At 35.7% G+C, this 23,564-nt stretch overlaps 1 protein-coding gene across 21 annotated transcripts in view; it reads left to right on the top strand.

Annotated features, from left to right (window-relative positions):
- The window catches only part of CDC42BPA (CDC42 binding protein kinase alpha), a 298,329-nt gene that overhangs the window by 49,504 nt on the left and 225,261 nt on the right, over window positions 1-23,564 (top strand). For all 21 annotated transcript variants that reach the window (XM_004013640.6, XM_060396358.1, XM_060396357.1 and 18 more), the window contains exon 2: window positions 640-731. In XM_004013640.6, coding sequence (XP_004013689.2) covers window positions 640-731 — 92 coding nt within the window. The remainder of the gene's footprint in view (window positions 1-639; window positions 732-23,564) is intronic.

The raw sequence follows: 23,564 nt of genomic DNA, 5'->3' as shown, positions 1-23,564 counted from the left end.
TTAGGGTTCCATTCTCACTGACCCTGAAGCGCTTTGTGTCTATCTCTGTTAGAAACTTTGATCACATTATTGTGTTATGTGTTTACATACTGTGTAAACAGTCTTTCAGAAAGACTGTGAAGTTCTTGAATGAAGGTACCATATTGTAATTATATTTGTTTAAAACTCCAGTAATTGTCACCATGCTTTGTATAATATCAGCTCTTGCTAAAGGCATGTTAAAAGAAGAAATAAATGAATGAACGTGGCAGAAATTTTAATTTACTGTGTGGGAACTGCTGAATCTCTCTGGTGCCAACATACTTCCTTTTACTCCTTGGATCTTTGTGTTAAAATATATATCTAGCATTGAGTTAGAATACATGGAATGTTTAACATAAGAATATAATGATCTCATTTGTATGTCACTGCTACTTTGCATTATTTTATGTTATTTGGCTTTTAAAAATATGTTTTCCACCAAAAATATAATTCATATGTAAGAAATCAATGAAACATGGAAATTAAAACTATTTCTTTGCAGTATAGTTTCATGGGACTATTAAATACTTCAGCTTAATCCTTAATCATGTTTAAGAAATACTGTTTATATCTAATTTGTATCACATTTCAATAATTGATATTATGTTTTTGTTTCAGCTAAACCATTTACTTCTAAAGTGAAACAGATGAGATTACATAGAGAAGACTTTGAAATATTAAAGGTGATTGGTCGAGGGGCTTTTGGAGAGGTAAGAGATAAAGATTTTGTAGAGATCTGATACTTGTTTTGCAAGCTATTTTATACAGTCTTTGAAAGTACTTAACTAAAATATTATTTACTTGCTTTTGTAATTGATATTATTGATCAGAAATGATTAAAATTTTGAATGAAATCTTTCTGCCTGGATTTTTTCCCAGTATATTTCTATTTTCTATATGTTATTGAAGTTTGAGTATGTGGACTCTTCTGTTTGTATATTTGTCTCTCCTGTGTCAATAGTACACTGCCTTAAATTACCTTTAGTTTGAGAAGTCTTAATATCTGGTAGTATATTTACTGTAACTTCTCTCTTTGCCTCTCTTGTTAACCCTTTATATTTTCATATAATTTGGAATAAATGTTTCAGTTTGTACTTACTCCCACATCTATACTCAGCACTCACATATCTGGAATTTTGATGAGGATTGCACTTAACTAGAGATTACTTTGAAGTTAATTTACATCTTAATAATATTGATTCAACCAATCCATGAACATAGTATGTTCCTTCATTTATTTAGGGCCTTATAAATTTAACCCATGAATTATTTGTAGTTTTCATTCAGTAGAGATAATTTATGCATTTTTCAGCAGATTTATTCCTAGGTATGTTATATTCTTCATGCTGTTTTAATTAGATTGTTATGTTAAGTTTTATTTTCTAATTGTTTTTACTAGTAGTTAGAACTGCAATTGAATTTTGTGTATTGACTTCATATTCAGCAACGTAGCTAATTGTACTTTTAAAATCATGAATTGTGTTGGATTTTAATCAATGCTTTATTAGCATCTTTTGAGACATGGCTTTTCTCCTTAATTACTTGAGTTACACCGATTTATTTTCAAATGTGAAACTAACTTTGCATTTCTAAAATAAGCCAGCTTTTTTGAGATATGTTATCCTTTTAATTTACTGTTGGACTTGGTTTACTATTTGTGTGTGTGTTTTGGATCTTTAACAGGAATTGGCCTGACATTTTCCTCCTTACCACATCCTGATCAGATTTTGGTATCTTGGTTATACTGGCCTCATAAAGAGGGAGGTGTCTCCTCTTTTATTGTTCTCTAGAAGAGTTTGAGAAGATTATTATTTCTTCCTTAAATGCTTAGAAAATTTCACTGGTCCATTTCCTTCTCCAGGGGATCCTCCCAACCCAGGAATTGAACCCAGGTCTCCCACATTGCATTTGAGCCTCCTAGAGAGAGAGTTTTACATTTTATATTCATTTTTAACAATTGAAGTTGGGCTGTGTGGATTTTCTGCACAGGTGTGTCAGTTTTGCTAGGTTCATCCACGTCACCTAATTTTTCAAATTTATTGCTGTATTGGTCATTTACTCTTCTCATTTTTTTTGTTTGTTATGCTTTGAGGTTGATCAATTCTGTTATTTTTTTCAGTGAATTAACTTTTGCCCTTTCAGTTTTCCTATACTAGATTTGTTTTCTGTTTCACTCGTTTTTGCTCTTAAAATATTCTCTGTCTTTGGTTTTAACTTGCTGTTCCTTTCCTAACTTGTGGAGACAGAGCATTGATTTCTAGCTCTTTTCTATACTTTGTCCTCTATGCAGCTTTAGCTATAGCGAAGTTTTGATGTGTCATATTTTCATTATAGTTTTCCTTAAATACAGTGTAATTTCCAATGTGATTTTAGATTTCTCTAGTGGATCTTTTTCATCTTTGATTTTAGAAGTTTATTTCTCAGTCTCTGCTTGGTGCATTTTTAGTTATGCTTCTGCTTCTGAGTGATAATTTAATTCTAGAGCAGTCAGGGAGTATGTACTGTGTGCTTTCCCATCTTTGAAATTTGCTGTATGGTGTTCTGTAAATATCAGTTAGGTGAAAGATACTAATCTTGTTTAAATCTCCCATATCCTTAGTGTTTTTCCTGCTTGTTGCTTCATTTCCTGAGAGAGGATTTGCTTATTTCTTTTTTATTTTATTTCTTTCAGTTTTTACCGATAGCAGATATAACATTATTATATCTCCCTAGTTATTAACTCTTTTATCAGGATGTGATCATGCCTGTTATCTCTAAGTAATAAAGTTCACCTTTACTTCATCTGAGATTAGTTGAATGATTCCAGCTCTTATTATTAGTCTTCTGCATGAAATATCTTATTCCACCCTTTTAGTTTCAGTTTTCTATAACTTTGCATGTTTACCATTTAATAGAATATAGTTTTGGGTTTTAAATTCAGTCTGATAAATTTCTTATCTTTAATTGGAATATAGTCAGTTGGCATTTAAATATAATCACATTATTCTTATTTGTTTTCTATTTGTCTTGCACATTTAGTATTGTCTTTCTCTCAATTCTTGGATTAACTGAGTATTTTAAATTAGTCTTTCCCCCTTCTATTATTTCTTAGATGCACCTTCTTTTATTGGTTTCCTGAGATTGCTTCTTCTATTCTTAGTAAATTTGTACTGAGTGGCCAAAAGTTTGTTTGGGTTTTTCCAGAACATCTCACAAAAAAACCTGAATGAACTTTTGGCCAATCCATTATTTTGCCATTTCCCTTTTTTTTTTTTTTTTGTCATTATTGTCTTTTAGCTCTGAATATATTTGAAACCCCAAAAGATATGATTATACTATCCCTCTTCATTTTAGATTTACCTGTGTATTTACAGTTTTTTACTCTTCACATTCACATATTTATTTACATTGATATATTTCTCTTTGATAGGCTTTTCCTTTTGACTTAAAAGTATCCTTTAGTAATATTTTGCCAGGTCTGCCAGATCTGCCTTTTTTGGTCTGAAAATACATTTATTTTGAGGTATTAACAAAATTGTGTTAATATACATACTTCAGTTCAGTTCAGTTCAGTTGCTCAGTCGTGTCCGACTGTTTGCAACCCCATGAACCACAGCACGCCAGGCCTCCCTGTCCATCACCAACTCCCGGAGTTTACCCAAACACAAGTCCATCGAGTTGGTGATGCCATCCAGCCATCTCATCCTCTGTCGTCCCCTTCTCCTGCCCGCAATCCCTCCCAGCATCGGGGTCTTTTCCAATGAGTCAACTCTTTGCATGAGGTGGCCAAAGTATTGGAGTTTCAGCTTCAGCATCAGTCCTTTCAGTGAACACCCAGGACTGATCTCCTTTAGGATGGACTGGTTGGATCTCCTTATAGTCCAAGGGACTCTCAAGAGTCTTCAACACCACAGTTCAAAAGCATTGATTCTTCGGCATTCAGCCTTCTTCACAGTCCAGCTCTCACATCCATATACATACTTAGCTCAGTGAATCTGTACATTTGCATGAACTTCTGTAACCTTTATGTTGATCAGAATAGCCTTCTATTGCCCGCCTCTCTGTGAATAACCACCTTCTCAGTAACCATCTATTCTGACTTCTATAATTATAGATTTATTTTGCCTGTTTTTGAATGCTGTACTAGTGGAATTATATTATATATATATATATTTGTTTTGTTTCTGGCTTCTTTTGCTCAGTATTATGCTTGTATAATTCACTTTTGTTTTTTATTGATCTACAATATTCCTCTGTATGAATATACTACAACTACTCAAATTTATTTTTGACTGTTGTAAATAATGTTGTTATGGACGTTCATATACATGTCTTTTGGGAGACAGAAGCATTCATCTCTGTTTGCCGTAACCCTAGTAGAATTTCGGTCATATGGTAAGCATATTTAGATTTAGTTGGTAGTGCCAAATAATATCCCGGTTGGTTAGGTCAGATTATATTCCTGCTAACAATGTGTGAAGGTCCCAGTTGCTTCACGACCTCACCAGCAGTTGGGTCAATTTTTAGACTTTAGACATTTTTTTGGTGCATGAGTAGTGGTATTGATTGTGATTTCATATTTCCTGATAACATTTAAAGTTGAGCCCATTTTCGTATCACTTCATGTAACTTGGACACCCTTTTTTGTAAAGTCCACATTTGGGGCCTGGGGGAGTGGGAACAGGTGACTCATTGGTATATTCTGGACACAAGTTCTTTGTTAGAGGTGTGTGTGTGTGTGTACATGTGTGTGCACGCATGCTCATGTATTAAACAAAATCTCTTCCTGTCTGTGGCTTGACTTTCCTCTGTATAGATCTTTTATTGAAGAGAAGATTTTAATTTTGGTGAAATGCATTTAATTAAGCTTTTCTTTATTTTTAGTGTTTTTTTGTATTTGTTAAATTTTTTCTACCCTGAAAGTCATGAAGATGTTTCCTGTTATATAATCTATAAAAAGTCTTTTTTCATTTATGTCTGTGATCCATCTGGTATTATTTTGTGCTTTGTGAGGTATAGTCAAGGTTCATTTTATTCTTTGTGGATTTCATGTCATCATTTATTTAAAGACTACTTTTCTACATTTGATTGCAAAGGAACTTCTGTTGGTCAGGTGTTATGTGTGCTACTTTTATTAATTTTTGAGTTCCCTGGTGGCTCAGAGGATAAAGCATCTGCCTGCCATGTGGGAAACCCGGGTTCAATCCCTGGGTCGGGAAGATCCCCTGGAGAAGGAAATGGCAACCCACTCCAGTATTCTTTCCTGGAGAATCCCATGTCTGGTGGGGTACAGTCCATGGGGTCGCAAAGAGTCGGACACAACTGAGTGAGTTTACTTTCACTTTCAACACTTTTATTAATTTTTAGTAGTTTTCAATGTAGAATTTTTGTTCATGGTTTCATTAAATTTATTTTTGGGTCTGATGTTTATTGATGAGCCTATAACTGCTGCTAGACTAGAAATACAATTAACTTTTGTGTATTGATCTTGTATTTAAATATCTTGATGTATTAACTAAGTCTAGTGTATTTATAAATTAAAAAAATTTCATGTGCGTAGTCATACCATTTCCAAATAAAGACAGCTTTTTTCGTTCTTTCATTTTTCCTTTTATTTCTTTTTCCATATTGTTGCAATAGAGAAGTTTTTTGCTTAAAACATTGAATTCAGTTTTTGAAAACAAATTTTTGTGTGGTTTGTGATTCAGGGGTAAGTACAAAGTTTGCTACAGCTTTTTTTTTTTTAATTGTTACTCTTTTTAGGTTAAGGATGTACTCTTTTTTAGGTGAAGGAGGTTTTCCTTGCAGTCCTAGTCTGCTGAGAGCTTTTATCATGCATCAGAATTAACTTTTGTCCAAAGGTTTTCTATATCTGTTTGGATTACATGACTTAACTTCTATATCTGGTTAATGTGGAAGTAATATTGATTAATTTTTAAATATACCAATAGTGGATTGCTATATAAATCTGGTTGTTTCTGATGTATTCTTTTAGTATATTGTTGGTTTTGATTTGCTAATATTTTGTTTACCATTTTTTGTTATGTGCATGAAAAAGATTGGCCTTTAATTTATCTATCTTTTAATTTCCTTATATTTTAAAAATGTTATGCATATCTCTTAAGACAAGTTGGGAGTTATTCGCATATTATCAATTTTCTGAGTTTGTTTAAGGTTATTGCTGTTTCTATATATGTTTGAAAGTATTTTCATTGGTGAAGCCATCTAGACTGGGAGTGCAGTTTCTTTTGGTTGTTTGTTTATATCTTTGGAGGTAAATTTTATATATGTTGAAATACTCTAGTTGTATTAGGTACAATTCTATGAGTTTTGACAAATGGATTCACCTTTCTCAAGATACAGAATGTTTCTGTCACTCTAAGAAGTTCCCTTTCCTGTTAGTTTCCCGTAACTTCTGTCAAGTGGCAACCACTGTTCTGTATTTTAACCATGGATTAGTGTTGACCATTTGAAAATTTCATGTAAATGAAAATCATACCAAACATAATCTTTTGTGTCTGGCTTCCTTTGCTCAGAATAATGTCTGTGAGATTCATTCTTGTGATCAAATGTAGTAATACTTTTTATTGCTGATTAGTACACTGCTTTTTTAGTATACCATAGTTTATTCTTCTATTGATAAACAATTGCATAGTTTCTCATTTTTGGTTGTTAGGATTAAAACTGAAGTGAATATTTGTGTACAAGTTTTACGGAACTGTGTGTTCATTTTTCTTGGATAAGTAATGGATTGGAACTGCTAAGTAGTAGATGCATATTTAAATTGAAAAGAAACTACATTTTTTTTTCTAATAGGGTTATACCATTTTGTATTCCTATCAGTTCTGTGTTCTCACCAGTATTTTTTTTCTTCTGGGTCTTTTAAATTTTAGTCATTCTAATGGATGTATAATAGTGTCTTATGGCTAAATCGCATTGTTATGTGGATTTGTGTTATATGAAAACAGAATGATGAATTTTTGTGTTATATCTTCCTTTGTGAAGTATATGTTCAGATATTTTGTTCAGTGAAAAAAATGAAGTATTTGTGTCATTAAGTTGTAAGAATTCTTTATATTTTATATTTATAGATGTCTTTTGTCAGATAAATATTTTGTCAGTATTTTCTCAAAGGCTGGATAAATTTCCTGTTAATTTTCTTAAAAATGTCTTTTGATGAGCAGAAGTTAGGTTTAATTTTATCAATTTTTTCCCTTAATGGTTATTTTTTTCCTGTGTTCTTTGTAATAAATCCTTATTTATATCCAGTTCACAGAGATATTTACTTATGTCTTTCCCTAAAACTGTTGTAGTTTTAGCTCTTATGTTTAGATTGGTGATTCATTTCAGATTAATTCATGTCTGATATGAGATAAGGATCGAGGTTAATTTTTTTCCCTGTGGCTATCCACATGGCACATGGCAGTTTCAGCACCATTTGTTGAAAAGGCTGCTTCTCCTCTTTTGAATTACTTCATTACCTTTGTCAAAAACGTCAGTTGACCATACGAATGTTGATCTGTTTTTCCTCTTTTGTTCTACTTCATCAATATCTTTTTCTATCCTTATGTCAGTACCACACAATCTTGATTTGTAGGTTTATACTGTAGAGTTGAGTGTTTGTTTTAACTGAGGACTTCTCCATTATTATATAAATTTTAGAAATCAGTATGTCAGTTTCCATAAAAACTTACTGGTATTGAAATTGAGTTTACATTCAATTTGTAGATTAATATTGGGAAGACTGACATCTTAATCTTCAGGCTACTAGTTAGTCCATGAACATGGCAATTTTCTTTGTCTTTTAACTTTTTTAAAGAGTATTTTGTAATTTTAGTGTATAGATCTTGTTCATAATTTGTTAAATTTATTGCTAAAATTTTTATGTTTTTTGATGCTAATGTAAATGATATTTAAAAATTTATATTTCACATAGTATGCTGTTAGTGTGTAAGAGCATTTTTTATCTGACTTTATTTTCATTTTTTATCTGACTTTATTTTCTAAATTCATTGATTATTTTTTAAATAGTCTTGGTTTTTTTGGTTGTTACTTTCTTAGTTGTTCCCTGCAAAGAGCCATATTATCTGAGAATAGGAATAGTATCCTTTTCACTTTCTAAAGTTTGTGTTCTGTTTCTCTATTTTGACTTATTTTACTAATTCGGACCTCTAATGAAACACTGAATGGGTATCTTGAGGGTACATGTTCTTACTTTATTCCTGTTAAGGAGATAGGATTTAGTGTTTGACAAGTAAGTATGATATTAATTGTATGTGGTTTTGTAGGTACCCTTTATCTGATTAAGGAAATTAACTTCTATTATTAGTTTTCTGAGGATTTAGTAGTCATGCGGATTTACTCTTTTATTCTGTTAATTTGGTGGATTAATTTGATGGATTTTTAAAATAGGCTTTGTTATTTTAGAGTAGTTTTAGGTCCATGGCAAGATTGAGCACAAAGTACAAAGAATTTTTGTATACCCCTTTCCCTTGGACACAAGCCTACCACACAAGAATGATACATTTATTATAACTGTTGAATCTACATTGACATATCATAAGGTGTAGTCTATAGTTTACATTAGACTTCACTCTTGGTGTTATACATTAGAAAAATGTATAGTTACATTTATCCCGCATTTTAGTATAATACGTAATAGTTTTTCACTGCCTTAAAAATCCTCTGTGCTCTGCCTATCCATCCCTTCCCTCTCCTAACCTCTGATCACCACTGATCTTTTTCCTGCCATCATAGTTTTTGCCTTTTCCCAAATGTCATTGACTTGAAATTATACGGTATATAGCTTTTTCAGATTGGCTTCTTCCATGTAATAATAGTCATTTTAAGTTTCCTTTGTGTCTATATATTGCTTGATGACTCCTTTTTAGCACCAGGGAATATTTCCTTGTTTGAATGTACCACTGCTTATTTATCCTTTCACCTACTGAAGGACATCTTTGTTTTTTACCAAGTTTTGGTAATTATGAACAAAACTGCTATAAACAGTCATGTGGACATCAACTTTCAATTCGTTTGCCTAAATACCAAGAAACAGAATTGCTGAATCATATGTTTAAGAGCATTATTTAAGTTTGTGAGAAACCACCAAACAGTCTACCAAAGTGGTTGTACCATTTTGCATTCCCACCAGCAGTGAATGAGAGTTCCTATTGCTCCACATGCTCACCATCATTTAGCAGCTGTCAGTATTTTGAATTTTGGTCATTCTAATGGGTGTGTAGTGGCATCTTATTGTTTTAATTTGTAGTTCCCTAGAGGATGTTGAGCATCTTTTCATGTGCTTATTTATCATCTGTATATCTTCTTTGGTAAAGCATATATTAAGATCTTTAATCTTTTAACAGGATGGTTTGTTTTCTTATTGTGGAACTTTAAGAGATTTTTTTATGCTACATTTTAGATGATAATCCTTCATCAGATATCTTTTGCAAATAGTTTTTTCGCAAGGCATGTTTCTCATGCTTTTGACAGTATCCTTCACAGAGCAGAAGTTTTTAAATGAAGCCCAGCTTATCAATTCTTTCATGAATTATGCCTTTGATGTTATGTAGATTGATTTTCAAATATTAAATTACTCCCTAGGATAAACTCCATTTGGTCATGACTTACTGTCCTTTGTGGCTTCCCTGTGCCTCAGCTAGTAAAGAATCTACCTGCAACATGGGAGACCTGGGTTCGATCTCTGGGCTGGGAAGATCCCTGGAGAAGGGAACAGCTACCCACTCCAGTATTCTGGCCTGGAGAATTCCATGGACTTCTCCAGGACACTACTGAGCCACTTTCACTTTCACTACTGTCCTTTTGAGATAATTGATTTATTCAGTTCCTTGATATTTTCTTAACTGTTTCCATGTTTATATTCAGGGGAAAGAAAGTAAAAGTTGCTCAGTTGTGTCCAACTCTTTGCAACCCCATGGTCTGTAACTCACTGGGCTACTTTGTCCATGGAATTCTCCAGGCAACAATATTGGAGTGGGTTACTATTTCCTTCTCCAGGGGATCTTTCCAACCCAGGAATCTAACCCAGGTCCTCTGTATTGCAGGCAGATTCTTTACTGTCTGAGCCAAATGTTGACCTATAATTTTCTTGTTTTAAATCATGTCTATGTCAAATATTGACATCAGGTTATGCTGGACTTATGAATCGGGGAGTGTTTTCTCTTTTCAGAAAAAATATGTGTTTATTTATTTATGTATTTATTTTTCTTTAATATTTACCAGTGACGCCATCTGGACTTGGCTATTTCTTTCTGGGGCATTTAATCCTACTAATTTAACTTCTTGATGCTTACAAAGTTAGTAAGATTTTCTATTTCATCTTTTGTCGCCGTCAGTAAGTTTTGTGTTTCATAGAATTTGGATAATTCTTTTAAATTTTTGAATGTATAAGGTTGTTCATAATATCTGTTATTTCTTGATGTCTGTGGAATACAAGATGATATTCTCTCTATTACTGCATATATTTATAATTCATGTTTTATTTCTCTTGATCAGTCATGTAGAAGTTTTTCAGTGTTGTTAATAATTGAACAAAGCTACTTCGGCTTTGTGAATTGTCTATACTTTTGTCTCTTTTTGGGCTTCCCTGGTGGCTCAGCTGGTAAAGAATCCACCTGCAATGCTAGAGACCTGGAGAAGGGAACGGCTACGCACTCCAGTATTCTTGCCTGGAGAATTCCATGGGCTGAACAGTCCATGGGGTCTCAAAGAGTTGGACACAACTGAGCGACTTTCACTCACTTGCCTCTTTTTACCTTAAACCTTTTTTTTTTGTTTTTTAAGCATTTAAAAAATCTTTGTTATTTCTTTCCTTTTAATTTCTCTGGATTTAATTTGTTCCTCTTCTTTATGCTTCTCTAGACAGAAACTTAGATCTTTGATTCATTTCCATTCCAGTTTAAGCATTAAAGCTATAAATTTCTCTCTAAGCAGAGTTAGGTGTATATATTGATGTTATATTTTCACTGTCATTCATATCAAAATACTATTTAATGTTGATGTCTTCTTTGGTGAGTCATTATGTGCATCATTTACTTTGGTAATTTTTGGACTTTGTAAACTATCTTACTGTTATTGACTTTAATTCATTTTATCATCAGACATCACACTCTTAATTTTTCAAAAGTTTTAAGGTTTATTGAAATTTGCCGTATGATTGGAATATGGCTTGTCTTTATGAACACTCCATGTGTACTTGGAATTAGTTTTTATTCTACATTTGTTGCTTTTAGTCTTTATAAATGTCAGTTGGGTCAAGATGGTTGATGTTGTCATTAGATCTTCCATAATTTGTTGAAATTTGTTCAGTGTTTTTGAGGGAGGGGTATTAAAGTCTCCAAATATAATTGTGAGTATGCCTGTTCCTCCTCCTGTAATTTATCACTGTTTATTTTATACATTTTGGAACTCTTAATGGGGGTATACACTTTTTCAATTTTTATGTCTTCCTGATATACCAACCCTTTTAGCATTATGAAATGTTTACTTTAGATAAGGTGATATTCCTTGTAGTGTAGTCTTAATTTGTTTTACATAAATATAGCCTTTTTCTTTTTGTATTTGTATTTAAAGGGAATGTCTCATGCATACCATATAGTTGGGTTTTGCCTTCCTTATACACTGTGATAATCTCTGCACTGTTTAGACCATGGTCAGCAGACTTTTTCAGTAAAGTGCCAGACTGTAAATATTTAGATCTTGAAGGAAGACCATATGGTTTGTGTGGCAGCTACTCTATTCTGTCTCTGTAGTGTGAAAGTAGCCTTTGACAATTTGCAAATGAATGGATTTGGTTGTGTTCAAAGACAGTTTTATTTATAAAACAAGTGTTGTGTCATATTTGACCCTCAGGCCACAGTTTGCTGAAGCCTGCTTTAGACTATTTTTAATTAATATATTTATAAATGTAGTAGATTTAGCTATGTCATTTGTTGTTTGTTTTCTCCTTGTCTCATCAGTATTCTATTGATCCTTCCTTTGAGTTGAGCATTTTTTAGTGATTTATTATTTATGATTTCTCTGTTGACTCTTTTACCACACATCTCTGTATTATTTTCTTAGTGGTTGCCCTGTATTATGGATCTTTTTCCCCCATTCCAAGAAGTTAGTGTCTTTGAAGAAGTGTCACAGTATTCTTATTTATCACAGAAACATCAATGTCAGTTTCCTTCTTGCTGATAACTTTGCTTGCTTTCTTCTTTTATGTTCTTACATAAGCCAGAGAGTAGCACCAAATAAATTGCCGAGAATTAGAGCCAAACAGAAGTGAGTTGCAGTGACCCAGAAAAACATACACATAGTTTCTGCCAAAAAGTATAATAATCAGATATAAGAACTGGAAAGTGTTAAAATTCTAATTTGCCAGTATTATTATATATCTTAGAAACCCAAGATAATAACTGAAAGCTACTGTAAATTAAAGAGATAATAATTATACAGAAGTCATGAGTTTTCATATGTATAAACAACCACAGTTGAAAGATACTGGAAGAAAAAAATGCACATCTTAAAAGTGTTAATTCTTTCTAAATTAATTATAGATTAAATAACTAATATATATGCTAATTATTAGGCTGACTCTAAGTTTAGGAATATAATTAAGAATCATCAGAAGAACTCTTAAAAAGTAGAATGATGACAGACCCATTATATATTTGAAGCATGTTATAAAGCCTCAACAAATAACGCATGAGTAAGAAGTCCAGAAATGGGGTCAGTTACATAAAGGAATTTAAAATTTACTAAAGACAGGACCTCCCATTACTACAAAAGAGGTAGAATTCATAATAAATAGTCTTGAGACAACTGGATAGCCAATTGGAAAAGTCCATTTGTGGATCCAGTTAAAATTCTTACCATAAATTAGGAGAAAGTACAAATGGATGAAATATTCAAGTATAAAAGTAAAATAAATGTAATACAAAGTACCCATCAATGGGTTGACTAAGCTATGGTCTGTCCACCTATGCAATGCTGTGTAGCTGCAGTAAAGAAAAGGTTCACTATACTTCTATGGAGAAATCTGTAGGATACGTTGTGAAGTGAAAAAATCAGGGGTAGGATAATGGATTTAGAATATTATCTTTTGTTAAAAAGAGGTAGAAATATTATGATTCATACTTGTGTTTTCATAAAGTAACATTTTAAAGGGACAAGAGGGAATGGGGTAGGCAGAAGTATGAGTGATACTTCTAACTGGAAACCTTTTTATGGTGTTTTGATTTTTGAAGCGTGTGTGTGTAATCTATTTTAAAAGTCACTAAAAAATTCTTCCAGATTGAGATGAATTAATTTGCAGGTTCTGTGAATCATTTAAGGAAGAAGCAATTCTAAATTTAAATTTCCTCAAATAATAGAAAAAGAGGGACCACTGCCCAGTTCCTTCTGTGAGGCTAGAACAATCTTGTTTCTGAACTCTTGACAGTATACTGAGTAAAGGAGGCAACAGGGAAAAAATGCATATGATTTGCTTTTATCACATATTTCAGGGTAATGGTTATCTCTACTGGGAAAGCAGAAACTGTGGGCAGGTGGAACGCATCAGGGATTAAAGGTTGCCCCGGGGTTCTGTTTCTTGATCTTAGTTTTAGTTCTGTTTTGTTCACTTTATAATTGTGTTGGACTCTACCTTTATTTTCTTTATGTATCTTATAATCAATTACAAATGTTATAAAATAATGAAAGAAGCTATAATAATCATGGAATATATGTTCATCTAACAAATTAGCTTTAAAATGTATAAAGTAACAACTGATAAACTATAAGAACTTTCAACAGTTGTAGAGCTTTTAACTCTCCTCAGAAATTGTCAAGTTAAGCATGTAAAAAAAATCAAGACTTAAAAGTATTTATTATTTGAGGGTGGAACTTTTTAATGACATAGTTATTCCGTTCTGTGTTTAAATATTTGACAGAGCAGTGATTTTTAAAAATGGTAGAAACTGTTTTCTCCCAAACTAGTTTCACAAGGGGGTTACAGGTCAGTTAAATCTGTACCTAGTGGGCAACACCTAGTTTTGTTTTAAGTTTCGGCAACCCACTCCAGTGTTCTTGCCTGGAGAAACCCCGGGGACAGAGGAGCCTGGTGGGCTACTCCCTCAGGGTCGCGAAGAGTTGGACATGAATGAGGGAGGAGGTACACACACATTTCTTTCTTAAAGGCTAATTTTATTTGTTTATTTATTTTTGGCTGTCCCAGGTCTTCATTGCTTTGCTCAGGCTTTACCTACTTGTGGCGAACGGGGCCTGCTCTTTGTTGTGGTGCAAGGGCTTCTCGTTGTGGTAGCTTCTCTTGTTGGGGAGCACAGGCTCTAGGTGTGTGGGTTTCAGTAATCGCTGCAAGCAGGCTCTAGAGTGCAGGCTCAGTTGTTCTGGCGCGTGGGCTTAGTTGCTCCGTGGCATGTGGAGTCTTCTCACACCAGGGTTCAAGCCTGTGTCCCTTGCATTGGCAGGTGGGTTCTTATCCACTGTGCCACCAGGCAAGTGCTGTTTGAAGCTATTTCTATTGTCAGCTGAGAACTTCCAGATGTTCAAGCTGGATTTAGAAAAGGCAGAGGAACAAGTGATTAAATTGCCAACAGCCATTGGCTCATAGAAAAAGCAAGAGAATTCCAGAAAAAAAATCTACTTCTGCTTCATTGACTATGCTATAAAGCCTTTGACTGTGTAGATCACGACAAACTGCGGAAAATTCTTAAAGAGACGGGAATACCAGACCACCTGACCTGCCTCCTGAGAAATTTGTATGCACATCAAGAAGCAACAGTTAGAACCGGACATGGAAAAACGGACTGGTTCCAAATTGGGAAAGGCGTGTGTCAAGGCTGTATATCGTCATCCTGCTTATTTAACTTCTTTGCAGAATACATCATGTGACATGCCAGGCTGGATGAAGTACAAGCTGCAGTCAAGATTGCCAGGAGAAATATCAATAACCTCAGAGATGCAGATGACACCATTCTTGTGTCGGAAAGCAAAGAGAAACTTTGCTTTCTTGATGAAAATGAAAGAGGAGGGTGAAAAAGCTGGCCTGAAACTCAACATTCAAAACTCAACTTTCATAAAACTAAGATCATGGCATCTGGTCCCATCACTTCATGGCAGATAGATGGGGTAACAATGGAAACAGTGAGAGACTTTAATTTTGGGGGCTCTAAAATCACTGCAGATGGTGACTGCAGCCATGAAATTAAAAGATGCTTGCTCCTTGGGAGAAAAGCTATGACCAACCTTGGCAGCATATTAAAAAGCAGAGACATTACTTTGCCAACAAAGGTCCATCTAGTCAACGCTGTGGTTTTTCCTGTAGTCATGTATGGATGTGAGAGTTGGACCATAAAGAAAGCTGAGCACCGAAGAACTGATGCTTTTGAACTGTGGTGTTGGAGAAGACTCTTGAGAGTCCCTTGGACTGCAAGGAGATCAAACCAGTCCATCCTAAAGGAAATCAGTCCTAAATACTCTATGGAAGGACTGATGCTGAAGCTGAAGCTCTAATATTTTGGCTACCTGATGCGAAGAACTGACACATCGGAAAAGACCCTGATGCTGGGCAAGAGTGAAGGCAGGAGGAGAAGGGGACAACAGAGGATGAGATGGTTGGATAGCATCACCGACTTGATTGACATTACTTTGAGCAAGCTTTGGGAGGTGGTGCTGGACAAGGAAGCCTGGCATGCTGCAGTTCATGGTGTCACAAAGACTCGGACACGACTGAATGACTGAACTGAACTGGTTAGGATGTATACTCTGCAACGAGCACAGCAGTTCTAGCCAGTGTTAGATTGCTCATACTATGATCAGCCCAAGTGAAGTGACGTGAAGTTGCTCAGTCGTGTCTGACTCTTTGCAACCCCATGGTCTGTAGCCTACCAGGATCCTCCATCCATGGGATCTTCCAGGCAAGAGTACTGGAGTGGGTTGCCATTTTCTTCTCTAGGGGATCCTCCTGACCCAGGGATCAAACCGGGGTCTCCTGCATTGTAGGCAAACGCTTTACCATCTGAGCCACCAGGGAAGTCTTTACAAATAAAGTCTTCGTAAAAACTTTACAAATAAAGTTTCTGTTAAGAAAAAAGAATCATGCTACAGAACACAGAGGGTATATAACACTGGAAGTTCAACAGTTTTCCCAAGAAAAAATGGCTTTCTTCACTTAAAGGGCTGTGTACCATTTCTCCTAACTTATTCCAAACCTAGAAAATAACTACTTGGAACGAGGTAGTAAATATATATAGGGTTTTAAATACTTGTTAGGAATTCTATATTCCATTTAAACCCTTCAGGTTCTCAGTGAATTCTGCTCCCTGGGGATGTTCTGGTGGGGGAAGGGTTGGAGGTTGGTTGTAGCAAGCTTTAGGGCAGCAGGCTCTGTGTAGAACTAGTCTCTGTGAAAGTCCTTATTAGGAAATTTAAAGGGCGCTCTGCCTTGTCAGCAGTAAGGAGATGAGGCTGAGATGCAGCCAGGATTTGGAGTTATTTTCTGTGTAGGAGAGCTCTGTTTAATCCAGAAAGGATCAACTCAAATCGTGTACTCAGGATTGGCCTAGTCTAGCCTTTCACGCTGCTTAGTCACTCAGTCGTGTCTAACTCTCTGTGGCCCCATGGCCTGAAGCCCACCAAAGATCCTCTGCCCATAGAATTTTCCGGGCAAGAGTCATGGAGTAGGGTGCCGTTTCCTCCTCCAGGGAATCTTCCCAACCCCGGATTGAACCTGTGTCTTCTCATTGGCAGGCGGGTTCTTTACCACTAGCTGCCACCTGGGAAGTCCCAAGTCTTTCATAGCCACTGTCTAAACTCTTCAGTCTTAACTGAGAAAGAGAATTTCCATCCCCATAATCACCTTAACCCAACCTGCCATATTAAAAGCAAAAACTGTGCGAGGATGGCTGGATAGGCTGCAGCAGGCTAAACTTTTTTTCTGTATTGATCAGTGCATGAGATTCTGTCCACTATCTCTGATTTGATCTCACAGTAGTCCTTTTCTCAGAGAATTTGAACACACAGTTGTCACTGCGTTCAGTTTTCTGAGGTTGATAGCCAGCCGTTAGGGAGTGGCATTCTCCAGGGGGCAGGTGGTGTGACTTCCCTTCATTTCACTGGTGACATGTTGAACTTTAGGCTGGGACTGCTGAAAGTTGGCATACACAGGGAAGGTTACCTCTATGGGCTGGCCATTCTTGTAAATATCATCTGTGATCTTCAAGAACATTGTGGAAACTGCAGCTGTGGTGCTTGTTGTCTTTGTAGGAAGGAGTAGACCAGGTTCATAGGTCTTTCTGCCCTCAGGAGTCTCTCTTCACTTTCATCATGTGGTGGGTGAGAGCCATTGAGATGGTGCTCACATTGGTAGGTAGAATAGGGCCTGAAGCCTACATGGGAGTCATAGAGGCTACCAGAGACCTTTCTTGGTCCAGAAATTCTAGGTTTTAAAGGGAAAGCCCCCAGATAGCCATCCCCATACTTCACAGTAGAGTTTCAACAGGGATCTCTGTTTGCATTCCTATTGTGTCAATACAGACATGATCAGAAGGGGTTTCTGTGACCCCAGGGCCCCAGGAAGAAACACAGGCCTCTGCTGCTAATGTCTCTTTTAGTGTTTAGGCAGTTTAGCCACTATTCGTGGGTAGCACAATTTTTTTTTGACAGATCTATTTTCTTAGCGAGCTATCCTCTCCAAGGCAGCTTGAGTCTATCCAGGAAATGCTCAAAAAGCCTGTTGAACTCATATCCCCATTATGGAGCCTAAACAGTTCATCTGCAGAGGGGCAAAACTAGGGTCTGCTTGGAAAACTGAGTAGCACCATCAGGCCAAAAAGCATGGCTAGGGCCTACCACATCCTTGGATCTGGATCCTGGATTTACGGAAGTTGTAGAGACTAAGCCTGCAGTTGCTATGTCTAATCTCAGCGTCTGGTGTCTGTAACCCAAGTCCACCATGTTGCCATTTGGACAAAATATAAAGTATTTTAATGACATGATTGTCATGCTGAACCTAATAGATACATAGAGAGTTTTCCATCCATAAGAGTATACACTTTTTTCTTCTAGCACATGAAGAACCTTCTTAAAATCTACCATGTTTTAGGCCACAAAAGGTGCCTCTGCTGCTGCTTAGTCACTCAGGCAAGTCCGAGTCTTTGTGACCCCATGGACTTCCAGTCTCCTCTGCCCATGGGGATTCTCCAGGCAAGAATACTGGAGTGGTTTGTCATGCCCTCTTCAAGGGGATCTTCCCAACCTAGGGATCTAACTCAAGTCTCCCACATTGCAGGCAGATTCTTTGCCATCTGAGCTACCAGAGAAGCCCACAAAAGTTGCCTCAGTAACTTAAAAAAAAAAAAAAATCGTCTTTATGCAGACCATGATATCTGACCTTAGTAAAATGCAATCGGTATCAGTCAGATACAAAAAATTAGACATGTTTGCAGACTGAAAAGCATGAATCATAGGAAAAATTATAAAATAATTAGACATTAATGGAAACATTGCATTTCACAGTTTGTAAAGTACTTAAAGAAAGGCTTACATTTGCCAGGAAATAAGAAACTCTGGTGGGCTTCCCTGGTGGCTCAGTGGTAAAAAATCTGCCCGCCAGTGCAGAAGACATGGGTTAGATCCTTGTGTTAGGAACATCCCCTGGAGAAGGAAATGGCAACTCACTCCAGTATTTTTGCCTGGAGAATGACAAGGACAGAGGAGCCTGGCAGGCTACAGTCCATGGGGTTGCAAAAGAGATGGACAGGACTTAGCGACTAAACAAAACAAAGGTAGTCCAGTATGCACTGAAATCTTTCTTGGCGCCTCTGTGGTAGCTTGGTGGTAAAGAATCCTCCTACCAGTGCAGGAGATGTGGGATGATACCCTAGTGAATGGAATGGCAACCCACTCCAGTATTCTTGCCTGGGAAATCCCGTGGACAGAGGAGCCTGGCAGGCTACAGTCTGTGGGGTTGCGAAAGAGTCAGACGTGACTTAGCAACTAAACAAGAAACTGGTAATTGTTATCAGTTGAATTATGTCTCCCTCTCCACCTACTCAAAAAAAAAAAAAAAAAAAAAAACACCAAAACCCCAGACATGCTGAAGTCCTAACCTCCACTACTTCAAAATGTAATCGTATTTGGAAATGGTCTTTTCAGTGGTAACTAAGTTAAAATGAGGTCAATAGGGTGGGCCCTAATCTAATATCATTTGGTGTCTTTATAAGAAGGGGAAATTTGGACGTTGGCAGAGACAGAGGGAAGATGACTTGAAGACATGGTGAGAAGTTGTCCATCTCAAGCCGAAGAGAGAGGCCTGGAACGGATCCTTCCTTCATGACTCTTGAGAGGAATCAGCTCTGCTGATACCTTGATCTTGAACTTCTAGTTTCCAGAACTGTGAGAGAAGATAAATTTCTGCTGTTTGACAGCTGCTCAGTCTGTGATACTTTACTATAGCAGCCCTAGCAAACTAATACAGTAACTAGTGAGCCAGATATTTCAGAAACTGGAAAAAGAACCACAGAGTAAACAAGAAGGAAGGAAATAGTAAGGCCAGAAATATGTTAGAGTAGATATTATAAAAATCCAAAATTGATTCTTTAAAAGTTAATATATTTAAAAATTGTTGGAGACATGGTTTATTCAATTTCAGAAAAAGCATAAGAGTAATATATATTTATTAAAAAGCCAGAAAAATAGTAAAAGAGAGTGTCTTTAATTTGATGAAGGATATGCGCCGGAAACCTAAAGCAAACCTTTAGTGGAAAAACTTTACATGCATTCCATTTAAGATCAGGAATAAGACAAAGATGGTTACCACTATTTTTTATGTTACTGGAGTTCCTGGCCAGTGCATTAAGAAAATAGAGATGAGTTAATGGGATTGAAAGAAAAGAGATAAACCTGTGAGTATTTATAGTTCACCTGTATAAAAAACTATAGGAGAAAGAGGTAAACTCTATAAAAAATATTTCTGAAGATATAATTCCTCCCTAAATTTGTCTATAAATTTTGTGAAATGCCAATCAAAATCTAGTAAAATATTTTGAGAAATTTGACATATGAAATAATTTGCATAAAACTTCTGATTCTAACACACTTGTTTATATCGCACCAACTCTTCTGCTGAAAACAGCAAAAAACCTTGATTAAAATATAAATTCATCCATTTGAAGGTGTTAGAGCTATAAAATCATTAAATACTCAAGGTATTAAGAGTCACAGAAACAGGTTTTTTGAGAGGTGAACCCCCAACCTTCAGCTTTACTTTTCTCTTGTAAGCAGTTTTCTGGAGATAGAGAAGTTAAAGCTCACTTTCAGAAATCTTACGTAGGTAAGGGAAACAGAAATTGGAGTTCAGTTCTCAATAAAGAGGGAGAGCTCTGTTAAAGAGGGGGGGCTCAGGTGCTTAACTGGAACATCTGAAAGGGTACATCATTTGGTATAAGAACAAATGGAAATAGGCAAGCCCTCACAAAACTGAAACTCAGTTCTGATCAAGTCAATCTCAGATTGGACTAAAGTAATCTGGACCCTAGTGTAGAAATGAAACATACAGTGGCTCATTAAAACTTGATAGGTTTCACAGCAAATGAAGAGAGGATTAGTGAACTGGAAAACAGGTCAAAAGGAAATACTGAGGCTGAAACATGAAAAGGAAAAGAAACAAAAGTTTAAAAATGGTTTAAGGTTCATATTAGACACAGTAAAAAAATTAACATTCTGTGTTTATAATTCCAGAAGATGAAAGAGAGAAAATGGGGTGAAACAATATTTGAAGAGATAATGGCTGAGAATTTTGGAGCCAACTAAATACATAAATCTGTACATAGATTCAAGAATTCCATTGACTCCATGACAGGATAAATATTGATACATCTAGGCATATAATATATCCAGCCACATAATATTAAAACTTCTGAAAACCAAAGATGAAGATAAAATTTTAATAATAGTTAGAGGAAAGGGACATGGCAGGCAGTTCTTTGCCACTGGCATCACCAGGGAAGTAATCTAGCCACATATAAAAAAAGCAGTGCCACGTTAGCAGATGAATGTATAAGGAAAATATACATACACTCATTAAGCTCTTTTAGTTACAACATTCTGACACCAAATGTGTGGGTTTTCTTTTTCTCACACCAACCAGTTCTCCAACTCTTTGGATACCATCTAGGCACCCAGCAGTTCAACTGAATTCTGATATTATCTCCCTGGAGTTATCAAGAGATCCCACAAGACTGCCCCTACTACAAACGCCATTTGCAAGTCCCAGGCTATTCATGCTTTTGACCAACCAGCTATATATTAAGGGCTCCTATAGCTCCTTCTTCAAATTCAGTAATTTTCTTGTAGACTCACAGAACTGAGGAAATATCCTCAATATGTATTTTTATTAATGTATAAGTTTCAGGTGTACAACATTATAGTTTGTCATGTACATATGCTACAAAGTGATGACCTCCCCAAAATCTAGTTACCATCTATCACCATATTGTTGACCCTCTTCACCACTTTTGTCTACTTTCCAGCCCCTTTCCTTTTTGGTAACCACTGATCTGTTCTCTTTATTGATAAGTTTGTTTCTCTTTCGTTCTGTGTGTATTTTTAGATTCCATGTATGAATGAAATCATATTGTATTTGTCTTTTTCCTTCTGACTTTTTTCAGTTAGCATAGTAGCTTCTAGAGTCATCTGTCTTTTTGCAAGTGGCAAGATTTCATTCTTTTTATGGCTGAGTACTATTGCATTGTGTGTGTGTGTGTGTGTGTGTGTGTGTGTGTGTGTGTGTGTGTGTGTGTGTGTGTATACACGCACTTTATCTCATCTTTATCCCTTCATCCATTGATTGACACTTAGGTTGTTTCTGTAACTTGGATATTGTCAGTAATGTTGCAGTGAATATAGGGGTGCATAGATCTTTTTGATTTAGTGTTTTTATATTCTTTGGCTAAATACCGAGAAGTGGAATAGCTGGAACATGTGGTAGTTCTATTTTTAACCTTCTGAGAAGTCTTCACACTGTTTTCCATAGTGACTGTACCAATTTACAGCCCTACCAACAGTGTGCGTGTTCTTCTTCTCCACAGTCTCTCCAGCACTTGCTATTTTTTGTCTGTTTTATGATAGCCATTCTAATAGGTATGAGGTATTATCTCATTGTGGTTTTGACTTGCATTTCTGTAATAATTAGTGATGCTGAACATCTTTTCGTGTGGCTGTTGGCCATCTGTATGTCTTTGGAAAAATGTCTATTCAGCTCCTCTGCTTATTTTTAAATGGGTTGTTTGGGTTTTTCGTTGTTAAGTTTTATGAGTTCTTTGTATAATTTCAGTATTAACTCCTTGTTATATATATATATATGATATGCAAATATATTCTCCTACTCGGTAGGTTGACTTTTCACTTTTTAGTTTGATGTGGCCCCATTTGGTTATTTTTGCTTTTGTTTCCTTTTCCTTTGGAGTCAGATCCCCTAAAATATTTTTAAGGCTGATTTCACTGAGGTTATTGCCTATGTTTTTTTCTAGGAATTTTATGGTTTCAAGTCTTAACATTTAGTTCTTTAATCTATTTTGAGTTGCTTTTTGTGTATGACATAAGGTAGTGGTGGTCTAATTTTATTCTTTTGTACATGGCTATCCAGTTTTCCCAATACTATTTACTGAAGAGATGGTCCTTTCTCCATTGTAAGTTCTTTGGACCTTTTATTGTGAATTTATTGCCTATATATGTGTGGGTTTATTTCTGGGATCTCAGTTCTTTTCCATTGATTGCTATGTCTGTTTTTGTGCCAACACCCAGCTTTATAGTACAGCTTGAAATCAGGAACCTGATACCTCCAGCTTTGTTCTTTTCAAGTTTGTCTTGGGTATTCCAGATCTTTTGTTGTTCCATGCAAATCTTAGAATTATTTGTTCTAGTCCTGTGAACTAGAATGCCATTGGACTTTGGATAGGGATTGCATTGAATTTGTAGATTGCTTTGGGTAGTATGGATATTTTAACAATACTAATGCTTACAACCCATGAGCACTGAAAAGCTTTCTATTTATTAGGGTCTTCTTCAGTTTCTTTCATCAGTGTCTTATAGTTTTTAATGTAAGATCTTTTACCTACTTCAATAAATTTATTCTTAGATATTCTTCTGACACAGTTGTAAATGGGATTGTTTTCTTAATTTCTTTTTCTGGTAGTTCCCTATTAGTATATAGAAATGCCATGGATATTTATTTTGTATCCTGTGACTTTGCTTAATTCCTTTATTAGCTTTTTGATGGAGTCTTTAGGGTTTTCTGTATTCAATTTGTCTTCTGCAAGTAGTGACAATTTCACTTCCCAATTTCGAGTCCTTTTTCTTGTCTGATAGCTGTGGCTAGGATTTCCAATACCATGTTGAATAGAAGCGGTGAGAGTGGGCATCCTTATCTTGTTCCTAATGGAAGAAAAGCTTCCAGCTTTTCACTGTTGAGTTGTATGATGTAGATTTATCATGTTTTTCCTTTACTATGTTAAGGTACATGTCCATTTGTGCATACTTGTTGAGTTTTTATCATAAAT

This window comes from Ovis aries, chromosome 12 (genome assembly GCF_016772045.2).
Source record: "Ovis aries strain OAR_USU_Benz2616 breed Rambouillet chromosome 12, ARS-UI_Ramb_v3.0, whole genome shotgun sequence".
NCBI lineage: Eukaryota > Metazoa > Chordata > Mammalia > Artiodactyla > Bovidae > Ovis > Ovis aries.
This window is presented reverse-complemented; position numbering and strand designations above follow the sequence as displayed.